The 11,890-nt window shown below is 36.7% G+C and overlaps 1 protein-coding gene across 1 annotated transcript; it reads left to right on the top strand.

Moving 5' to 3' along the window:
- Window positions 1-833: 833 nt before the first annotated feature.
- Window positions 834-4,201, top strand: LOC108207204 (uncharacterized). The gene is made up of 3 exons (XM_017377666.2): window positions 834-3,286; window positions 3,367-3,472; window positions 3,554-4,201. The coding sequence occupies exons 1-3, from the start codon at window positions 834-836 to the stop codon at window positions 4,199-4,201; spliced, it is 3,207 nt and encodes a 1,068-aa protein (XP_017233155.2).
- The last annotated feature ends 7,689 nt before the right edge of the window (window positions 4,202-11,890 follow it).

Raw genomic sequence — 11,890 nt, 5'->3', positions numbered from 1 at the left:
GGATTCTTGTAAGTGGGTCAGTATAAATATGATATGTATGATGTTAGTTTTGCAGTTTGGGTGTTAAAAAAATGAACTAGTTGTATGATAATGGCTAATGCTTGATTTATCTTTGTTTTGGAAAGTGTTTTTGCTCTGTGTTTGATGGGTTGTTGTAAGTGGGTCTAAATGATAATGGCTACTTGTATTCTCTGATTTAAAATGTAGTTTGCATTTTTATTTTTTGTTGATTGTTAATATTTGATAAATATTCTTTTGACAGGGCCCGTGAATCAGGTATACTAAGCTGCAAATATCAAGGTATGATTAAACTCCTTTCACTTGTAATTCAACTGATATTTTAATTTCAAAGAAATTAAGTGCATTTGAAATGTTGTTTTAACAGATTCAAGCTCCATTGAAGTTCATACTTGAAGGCCTCTGCGTTTTCTGCTTGGTACAAGTCGTAATTCACTAATTACCTAACTTTTTATAGATTTGGTTTAGTAGTTGTCGCTTAAATGTGTAATATTTTGTGCTGTGTATAGCATGTGTTGTTGTGTATGTTTTTTCTTATAAATAGTAATAGCTCTGTGTTCCTTTAACATATTGATTGTGCACATGATTGTGTTAATTAGCTCTGTTAGTTGCCTTTTTATGACTAGTCTGTGCACTTGATTGTGTTATTCAACCTTGGTGATATATATATCTTGTACTTGTGATTTATGTAAAAGTATATAGGTGTTATAATTGTTTAATCGTTTTGTAATATTATTAGGCTATTAATTAGGAAATTTGTAATAAATCTGTTTCTAATATGTTATATGACAATCAGGTAGGTTGATTTACGAAATATGGACAAGTCTTGGATTTCAAAAGATAGGGATTCTTTAGAATATGAAGTGGGGATTGAATCTTTCTTGATATTTGCTGAAGAAAATGCTAAGAATCGTAATAAAATCCCTTGCCCCTGTGCATGTTGTGGGAATTTTAAGAAGCATTCTGTTAAAATAATTAGAGGTCATTTATATGAAAAAGGATTTAGTTTGGGGTATGTTGATTGGATATGGCACGGAGAAAAGTGTCCAACTAGCGAGTCAGCACCAAAGTCTTCTTTTGGTAGTAATTCAGTCGAAATTCCTACATCCGAAAATGTTGACATATGTGAAGCAGCGTATGAGAGGAGTGAATATATTGATGATTCGGGTGAGTTTAGTAGGTTTGTCGCTGATGCAGAACAACCGTTATACGAGGGTAGCGACAACAGCAAATTAGAGTCGATGTTGAAATTACATAATTGGAAATCTAGGTTTGGCATAAGCGATAGTGCCTTCACCGATCTTCTTTCTTCTGTAGGGTCTTTACTGCCTAAAGACCATGTGTTACCCGAGAATGCGTATGAAGCAAAAAAAACCCTAACTGATTTAGGACTTGAGTGTATTAAGTTTCACGCGTGTCCAAATGATTGTATACTGTACAGGGCTTTAAATATTGATGCGTCGGAGTGCCCCAAGTGCCATCTGTCTCGTTGGAAGGTTGGAAAGGACGGTAAACCTAGGATTAATGTTCCAGCCAATGTAATGTGGTATTTTCCGATAATTCCTCGATTTAAACGGATGTTTAAATCTCCTGCCACAGCTGAACTTATGAGTTGGCATTCGAACAAGCGAATTCAAGATGGCCAAATGCGTCATCCAGCCGACTCTCCTTCTTGGAGGAATATTGACTATAGGTGGCCTGAATTTGGTAGTGAGTCGAGAAACATTCGCTTAGCATTAGCTGCTGATGGAATAAACCCGCACAACAATGGCCTTACCAATAGGTACACTTGCTGGCCAGTAGTTTTGGTAACTTATAACCTTCCTCCATGGTTATGCATGAAGAGGAAGTTTATGATGCTAACTATACTAGTTTCAGGACCACATGAACCGGGTAATAACATTGACGTGTATTTGCAACCAATGATTGACGATCTGAAAAAGCTTTGGGAAGAAGGTGAACGGAATGTATACGATGCGTATACAAAGTCTTATTTCACATTAAGAGCTATTTTAATGTGGACCATAAACGACTTTCCAGCGTATGGGAATTTATCAGGCTGTGTGAATAAAGGTTATATGGTGTGTCCAATTTGTGGAGATGACACAGTAGCTAAACATTTAAAATATAGCAGAAAACTATGTTACCAAGGACATCGAAGATATTTGGCACCGCATCATCCCTATAGGAGGAGTAAGGCAGCTTTTAATGGAGAACAAGACTTTGGATGCGCACGTCAACCCCAATCTGGTGAAGAAGTGCTAAGGCTGCAGGAGCAGATTGAATTTACATTTGGGAAGGAGGTGAAAAAAGCAAAAAAAGTGGATTGTCCATGGAAGAAGAAGTCAATTTTCTTCGAGTTGGAGTATTGGAAATTTCATCACGTACGTCATTGTCTCGATGTTATGCACATTGAAAAAAATGTGTGTGATAATTTAATCGGGAGATTGTTGAATCTTCCATTCAAGAGTAAAGATAGCGTGGAATCTCGTCGTGATATGATTGAAATGGGTGTGAGGCCTGACCTGGCTCCAGAAGTAGGAGAAAAGCGAACCTACCTCCCCCCTGCCCCTAATACTTTGTCAAGAGCAGAAAAAAGAACGATGTTAGGGTCATTATCGCATATGAAACTTCCTTATGGCCATTCATCGAACATAAAAAATTGTGTTTCCATGTCTGATTTAAAGATTTATGGGTTGAAATCCCATGATTGTCACACCCTTCTCCAGCAGCTTCTCCCGATTTCAATTCGTTCGATTCTTCCAAAAAATGTTCGAGTCAGCATAATCAGACTTTGTTTCTTCTTCAACAGTTTATGTAATAAAGTTGTTGATATATCCAAACTCGATAAGCTACAGTCAGATTTGGTGTTGACTTTGTGTGAGTTAGAAAAAATCTTCCCGCCTTCATTTTTTGATGTAATGATACACTTAACGGTCCACTTGGTTAGAGAATTACGCTTATGTGGACCTGTATTCTATAGATGGATGTTCCCGTTTGAAAGGTTCAACAAAGTGTTGAAGAGTTATGTTCGGAACCGTTACTATCCAGAGGGGTGTATAGCAGAAAGCTACCTAGGAGAAGAGTCGGTTGAGTTTTGCTCAGAATTTGTTAGGCAAAGCTTCATGACTGCTGGTCTTCCAAAGGACAAGGGCAAACTTTCTGGGCCATTATCGGGTGTAATGGTAAAGTCTGTGGATGAGAAAGAAAGAGACGAGGCACATTTACATGTCCTGCAGAACAACTCTGAAGTGTATCCTTATATCATGTAAGCTTATCTTTTTTCTGTTGTCAATTCAAGTCTTGATAAACAATTTTTTCGATTACATAACATATGCATTATCTCAGGAAGCATAAGGAGTTACTAGAACAGCAATACCAAGGCAAAAAAAAGGGTGTTCAATGGCTAATTGGAGAGCACAACCGTTTATTTGCTAATTGGTTTCAGAAAAGGGTTAGTTTCCCTTTTACTTATTTTGCTGCATCGTTAGATATACGTGTCTAGTTATTGATTGGTTTTAAAATATGCGCGCAGGTTAGTACTGAAATGGTAGAGAATCCTGAAAATATTTCCGAAACAATTAGATGGTTGGCAGGCAAACCATCGTTTTCGGTTTTAAGCTATGATGGTTATTTGATTGATGGGGTACGATACTTCACAAAGGACCGTGATGATGCAAGAGTTGTTCAGAATAGCGGGGTTTCTTTAGTTGCCAGTACAGTACAAGTGTCCAGTGCTAAGGACATGAATCCCGTGGCGTGTGATATGACATTCTACGGGATAATCGAAGAGATTTGGGAATTAGATTACTATGCTTTTAAAGCTCCACTTTTCTTATGTAAATGGGCAGATAGTGAGAGAGGTATCAAAGTTGATGATTTAGGCTTCACTCTTGTAGATTTCAGTCGGCTTGGTCACAAGAACGACAAGTATGTGTCTGTTGACCACGTGAAACAAGTCTTCTATATTGAAGACCCTGTCGATGCTAGGTGGTCTGTTGCATTGAACTCTACAAAGGCAGACTATCAAGAGTTGTACAATGATGATGATTTGGGAGACACGACTCTTGAAAATCCTCCATTCTGCATAGATATTCCTATGTGCGATCATGACGAAGAACCTGCCGAGCCTAGTGTTAGCAATAAAAGGCAAAATGTTGAGGGGATTTGGATTAAAAAATGATGATATATATTAATTTAGAACTAATTTGCATTCCCATTTTGTGATTTGTTTTAATCTGGATGCTTCTTCATTGTAATTGTAATTTGAATTTTGTTTTTCCCATTTTGTGATTTGTTTTAATCTGTATTCCTAGTTAATATTGTAGCTTCTTCATTTAATTGTAATTTGAATTTGCTTCTTCATTGTAATCCTAATTGTAATTGTAATTGCAACTTATAATTGTATACATGTGCTAATGTGTATATTACAGATTCAAGAATGACAATGAAGAAGCAAAAAGTTGTTAAAGCGTCTAAAAAGGATAAAAACAATGGTGAAGTGGAGAAGCAATTGTTAGGTGCAAATGAGGTGCCAGAATTTGAAGCTTCAGACCATCAAGATAAAGTGTTGAAAGATGCAGACTCTCAAGGTACAGAGCCTAAAAGTGCAGAGGTTCCAGAGGGGACGGTTACTAGTACTGAAACAGCAAAATTAAGGACGTCCGGAGGTAAGCGTAGCATATCTGCTATGCACAAAGTTGTTGTTAAAAAGGCCCAAGGGAAAAAAAATTAAAATTAGATACAATGAGCGTGGGGATCCAGTTGGAGAAACTAGGCACACCTTGCAGTCCTACATAGGTATGCTGGGTAGGACTATGGTGCCAATTGACATCCCTAGCTGGCCAAAAGTAGATGCAGAAATGAAAGAGAGGTTATGGAATGATGTTCAGGTAAATTATATCTACCGCTAAATATTACCTTCTTTATCTCATCTTTATTTCTTTTGAATTTTATAGTAGTTGCATATCTATTGCAGGCAGCCTTTAAAGTGGCACCAGAAAGTCGATCTTTAGTGCTGAAGTCTGTAGGGGCAATATGGAGACAGTTCAAGGCTACATTAACTGCTAACCATGTGATGCCATATGTTGGCAAGAAGAAAAAACTTAGCAAGCCTCCAAAGAAGTATGCATTTGTCGGTAAAGATTCTTGGAGAGAGTTTGTTGCCCAGCGGACTAGTAAGGAATGGATGGTATGAATTTCACCTTAATTTCACCTTTAATTTCACCTTAATTTCACCTTTAATGAATTTTATCATAATTTGTTATGTTTTATGTTTTTGGTTGTAGTCTATTCATAATAAGCAAAGTGATAGAGTCAAGAAGCGAAAATATCAGCATCGCCTTTCAAGGAAGGGCTACATCGGCCTTCATGAAGAAGAAGTAAGATTTCACCTTCTTAATTTTTTTAGACTTGATCAATATTCTGTAATAAAATACTCCACATATTTTAAACAGGTAAAGAAAGGCAATTTTGAGCCCGGAGAAATTCCTGATCGTGCGATTTTGTGGAAAAAGGCTCGAGTTCGGAAGGATCTTCAAGTCGTTAAAGATGTGACTGAGATAAACAAAAAAATTGTAAGATTAATATCCTCATTATTTAGTATAACTGGGGGTCAAGGAAAATATAATTAAATGCAAATTATAATAAACATTGTAAATTGTAATTAACATTGTAATTAAAATTATAAACAAATTGTTGATATATATATTATAATATGTTGACAGGATAATTTTCTAGAAAAGAAAAAACTGGGTGAATTAGAAATGAGTGGGAGCTGGGATGTGTTGTCTCTGGCTTTGGAAACTCCAGAGCACACAGGAAGGGTTCGAGGGGTGGGGGGTTCTGTCACCCCAAAAGCATTTTTCAATTTGCCAAAGACAAGGAATCGAGTCACCAAAGCTGAATTAATGGCTCGTGATCGGAAAAGGGATGAGGAGATGGATAAAACAAAGAAAGAACTTGCTGAGCTAAGGGCGCTAATTACTGCAAACACTCTACACTCACCAAATTTGTCGGACAAAGGTAGTTTCCAGGCGCAGGTTGAAGGTGAAGGTTTAGGCATGAAGATGAAACCAGCAGCTGCGAAGGAATTGGTGGTCGATGAGGGTGAGGATTGTGTTGCTATTGATCCTCCACCACCATCTGAGAAAAAGGTAAAACAAACTCTGTCTCTCATGTCAGCTTAATCTTATGAGCTTAATCTGCACCTGTAATTTTGCTTAATATTATGAGTTTAGGGTGCCCGGTCGTGTGAGCTTGCTGTGGGAAGCGTCGACAACAAAGTTGCATTCGGCATGGCTTTTGAAGGTGAAGACATGAATAACAATATACATGGAAAGCCTATGCAAGCAGGATGCCTTCGCGTGTCGGTGGATGGAAGCATCGATGGCGATGCACTGGTTCCGGTGCCTGTACCTGGCGAAATAGAGAAAGTCCACCAAGCTGTTGGTTCACATGTAGCTTGGCCTAGGGACTTGATCATATTTCCAACTGCTATGGTATGCAAATTATTATCTTTTTAATTTTTCACTTCTTTGTGCTTATATAAAGTATGTTTTGTTATATATGTATTTTAAAATGCATTGTGTAGAAAAAGAAAACGCAAGTCGCGCCAAAGGGTGATGTTCAACTGTTAAAGATCGTCAGAGCAAAATTTAAAAACGTGGAGCTAAATGAGAAGGTGCCAAGTCGCTTCAGGTTGTTGTTTAAACATGCATCAATCATGAAGGAGTCTGGCATGTCGATTGATATTCCATGTGATTATCCAGTCTTTGGCGCTGACAAAAGAATATATGTACTATCGGAAAATATCATCGCCTTATGTACATTTGGGATGATTGGTCAAGCTGCAATAGCAACATACATGTTGTAAGTAATTCTTTTAAAATGCTTTTTACAAGTATAGCAAATTTTTGAATATTGCCAGCATAATATGCACTTACAAAAAAAATCTTATTTTTTCGTAGGTACTTGCATACTCTGATTCAGGAGAGAAATTTGGGGGATTCCTTTAGTTTTATTGACCCGTCGGCCTCGTTTAAATTGAATCAGGATTTTGAAGGCTTAATTGTTGGCAGGCTGAAAGAGAGCCCGGGTCGCATTTTCTTCATGCCACATAATCAAAAGTAAGTGTTTTCAAATAAAAATTATTTAAAAACTATGATTATTCTGATTCTCGCTTAATTGTAACTTTTTTTAAATATATTGATCAGTGTTCATTGGATTTTGGTTGCAATCTGGGAAAGTGACATATACCTTCTTAATCCACTACCGCAACGGCCACATTATCCAGCATTGGAAAAAGCTTTACTAAGGTATTAATATAATAAATAAACTCAAATTACTGGATTCTCGGGTTTAAAAATTTATTAATTTTCTTGCAGCGCTGTTAAATCATTCAATGCTCAAACAGGAAGGGGAAATCTTATTCCCAAAATACATAATCTTGCTGTAAGTACTACTTTCTTGGCTTTGGTGATAATGCTTATCGCCCTGTTTTAATCTTATTTAGCTGATCGATAACAATAATATTGAAAATAGGGATCACCTAAACAACCTGGTTCCACGGAATGTGGTTACGTTGTGATGCGTTATATGAGAGATATAATTCATGATGAGGATATGTACTCTTTTACTACCAAGGTAATTACATTCTGTGAACTTATTCATATATACCAACTGATGAGGACATCCATTTTCTGATTTGGACTTGTATATTTGTAGTGGTCATCGAAGAATCGGACAAGTTACACGATGGACGTACTTGATGAGATGCGTCTGGAGACTCTCACCCACATTGAAAGTTTCATGTGATCGCGGCCGCAAGTAATCAAGTCATGGATGTGTCTTTTTTGGTTGTTGCTGTGTTTCCAAACAGTTGGTAGATATATTATGAGAATTGCTAGCTCTTTTGTTCATTACTTTTGTTTCATGAGTTTGGTGATCATGCCAAAATAGTTGGTTTGAAATTATGTCAAAACATATGGATTACGAATTTGGTATCTATGAATCTTGTTTTTATTATTGGATCATATTTTGGTAATTTTCTGGTTGTTTGGTAATTGGTTGGTTGTTTGGTTGTTTGGTATGAAGCTGGTACACAAAAATCTCATTTGAGATTTTTGGGAAAAATGTATAAACAAATACCTCATGCCAAAAAAGTTAAAAGTAAGACATCATTTTTTAATAAAAAGATGTTGTTAATTCCCCTATAAAACATCATTTTTCATACAAAAACGTTGTAAATAAATATCTTTTAAATCAGTAGAGGAAACAAAACCGATGTAACTTTCATACGAACTTAACAGGGCGATGTAAATTACACTCAATCAAATCGGAACTATTTTAGAAACCGATGTTATAAACTACTTTTACATCACCCCTTTCACAGATACGATATAAATACACCTCATTTACATCACCCTTCTCACAGACACGATGTAACACATCTCATTTACATCACCTCCTTTTACAGACACGATGTAATAAACCACAATTAAATCAGGTCAGGGAAGAAACCGATGTACTATAGCTCATTTACATCACTTCTTACACGGACACGATGTAAGTAATATATTTCACATCATTTATTTATCAATATTCGATGTCTTTATCTTCATAAGTCCTACATGGAATGTGTTTAACATGTTCTACTACTCAAACTATATAGAATTCCTAAAACAAATGATGCAATAACTGTAAAAAAGCAATTTAAATACATCGTTTTTCTAAAAAAAATTAATGTCTGAGAGAATATAAGACATCGGTTTAAAACCGATGTCTAAACTGCGGACCTTTTACATCGGCGGCATATACATCGCTCTGTTTTTTCTCAGACATCGGTTTTTAGCCGATGTCTATTAGCTTTTTTCTAGTAGTGATATATACATAATGACTACCTATCACAGCTGTCAATCCCAACAAATTTTTGTTCTAGAAACTTTGTTATTTAGACAATACAAACAATAAGTCAGATTGTAGAAGGGGGGGTTGAATACAATCTACAAAAATTTCAACAACTTTTGCACAACAGATTATATTCAAACTACAAGAGAATATAAAAGCTAAAACAGAAATTTAAAGAACAAGGATCTTAAAAATTTCAGGTGGATTGTTTGATCCACCTGAGAGATTCTTATATCAAAAACCTTCCAAGTAAAATGTACTTGGCTGCTTACAAAAGAATGAAGAGCAGAAGCTTACAGTATCTTGCTAACTTTCTCTAATGCTTTGCTCTTCAATTCTTGGTGTTTGATTACTTTGAAATGTAAATTACAAAGTGAATATATACTACTACAAACAAAACTAGTCTGTAAAAGTATTTTCCTACTCACTTTCTAGCTAGTACAAATATAGAATTTCTTGGACTTGATACTGCATTTGGCAGCTTGAAATTCTTGTTGCTTTGCCAGAAGTGGTAGGCTTCGAGGTTCTCAATATTTGACTAAACTCCTTTTGGTTTAGCTTCCAAAGCTGGTGCAGCATCTGTCACATCAACCCATGTTCTCTTTGTCTTTTACCTGACTTGTAGCTTTCAATTGCTGATAGTCAATTGCTAATATTATCGATTGATAATATTCTGAAATAGCAGTTGATAGTCTTCTTTGAACTATGGGATAATGATGTTGATGTAGCGGTTGATAATCTTTCTTCCAAATAGCCATTGATACTTTATGATTACCGATCGATCTTCACTTCACTTGGATAGATTACATGACTTCTCATATTTACAATTATGTCACCCTATCTAAACATCCATTGATAGATTAACTGCTAATCTAAAAGTACACATTATTTTACATCAACTGCTAAGATACTCCAGCTTTGTTACAGTACCTCATCATCCGTTGATGGGTCAATCTGATCAATTGATACTGCCTTAGCATGCCATCAATTGATTAACTACATGCAATTTTATTCTAAGTAAGAATAAAATACTTTGTATCATCAAGCATCACATATTCCTAACAATCTCCCCCTATTTTTTTGCTAAGCCAATCTCCCCCTATTTATATCTGTAAGAATTTCAGATATAAATTTGAGGTGCTTGATGATTACAAAACACAATAAAGAAAACAAATATCTTTGCATTAAGAAAAGAATTTTAATTGCTGAAAGATAAGAGTTTTACAAGGATTGGATTTTTGCTCCTCTAGTCTGAGCAGATTTTCATTGTTTCCTTTTCTTCTGTCTGGACAGTTTCTTGTTTATCTCCCTCTCTAGATCTTCAATGAACTTGGCCTCTGTGATCTTATAATTGAGCTTGTTCTGCATTGCCCTCAAGATGTCTACATCAGCATTTCTAGCATGATCCTTTAATCTGAAAAATCTCTTAATGTCTTGATCATCTCTAAAAGTCATCAGTTTTGAAGGATGATTGTGAATGCAGCTACCAGTGTCAGGAAGGGACAATCTTAAGGGGAGATCAGAAGGTTCATTCCATTTCTTCCTTATATCTTCAATTCTTTTAAGAATTTCACTTCTGATTCCTTGTGAATATGAGGTTCTGTTGTCCAGCTTCAAGTATACTGTCTTCAAATCATTGTAGTCTTGATCTAAGATCCTTTCTAGTGGCCATGCAATTCTTGCTTGAGATGAGTAGTGGAATTCCAACCGTTCTGGAAGTTTCTTAGTCCTTGTCAAGGCCTTTACACTTAGCAATCATTCAAATACAGATCAATTGGAGGCTGTTCACTGATATGAAATGCATAAGCATAAATAGATTTAGGGACCTTGACAATCTCTGGCACAGGAGGAATCACCACTTCTCTTGAGGGAGACTTAACCTGAACAGGTCCAACTGGATCATGCCTTCTAGGATTTCCTCCTTTCTTTTTGATGTTACTAGGCACATGTTTGGCCTTGCTTCCAGTTTTGCTCTTCTTTGGCCTCAAAGAATCTTCCATCTCATCCTCTTTAGTCACAAAGATTTTTGGAAAGTTCATGGATGAGATGTCAAATTCTACTGGCTGTTCTTTTAGCTCTTCTGGATTTATGATTGGTTCTAGTTGAGCAGTAGAAGTAGGGGGTGGATCCTGTCTTGGAGATCTGATTCTTTCTTCTTCATGCATCACAGTCAGATTTGACACACTTTTCTTCACACCAGCCCTAGACTTCTTTCTAGCTTTCTTCTCCAGATTTTTCTTGGCTTCATCCAGAATTTGTTGCTGAATAGCAATGTTGGTTTCACCATCAGCCAAATCACCAACTTCTTCACCCAGTTCTTGTAAAAGTTCTGCAGCAAATTTTTCAATATCTGCATCTTCATTTGAAGAAGGCCCTTGGGTTCTCTCTTGTTCTTCTTTTGCCTTAGCATACAAGGGGTGTCCAGGAGGCACACAAATAGTTTCATTGTTCCTTGTAATGTAAGCACAGATCTCCACACAGAGTCTTGATCTAATTTGCCAACAATTAGCTTTGGCTTGACAAGCTTCCCTTCTGCAATATCTTTGGCTTCTTGTTCAGCTCTTTCCTTCTCAGCCTTCTCTCTCTCTCTCTTTTCCTCCTCAGTTTCATCCCACTTCTTGCCAAATTTTCCCATATGAATGGCAAGACCAAGTAGCTTAGATTTGTCTGATTTTGGCATTGGAAAATCTTCAGCTAACTTGTTCTTACCATGTGGCTTTCTTGGAGATGGAGGATCAACCAGACAGGGTCTAAACTCATTGACCTCAGATGACTCACCTTGACATCTTATACTTTTGAAAATGGCAGTCTTGGGTTTCTTAGGTGGCATCTTCTTCTTTGAGTCTGGAGGAGCCTTAGATCTTGGAACTAGAGCAAGTTGCTCCCCCTTAGTTGTAGACTCCCCCTCAGTTGTAGGCACTTGATCTTTGGAGAGTAGTGGAAGAGATGTAGGGTGGTTTACAGG

The sequence above is a fragment of the Daucus carota genome, chromosome 2, assembly GCF_001625215.2.
Source record: "Daucus carota subsp. sativus chromosome 2, DH1 v3.0, whole genome shotgun sequence".
NCBI classification, from domain to species: Eukaryota; Viridiplantae; Streptophyta; class Magnoliopsida; order Apiales; family Apiaceae; genus Daucus; species Daucus carota.
This window is presented reverse-complemented; position numbering and strand designations above follow the sequence as displayed.

Excerpts from the sequence above, each read along its gene's own strand:
- LOC108207204 (XM_017377666.2), top strand. The coding sequence starts at position 834 with ATGGACAAGTCTTGGATTTCAAAAGATAGGGATTCTTTAGAATATGAA. Across the intron at positions 3,287-3,366 it reads GAAGTGTATCCTTATATCAT|GAAGCATAAGGAGTTACTAG; the intron begins GTAAGCTTATCT and ends GCATTATCTCAG. Across the intron at positions 3,473-3,553 it reads CTAATTGGTTTCAGAAAAGG|GTTAGTACTGAAATGGTAGA; the intron begins GTTAGTTTCCCT and ends ATATGCGCGCAG.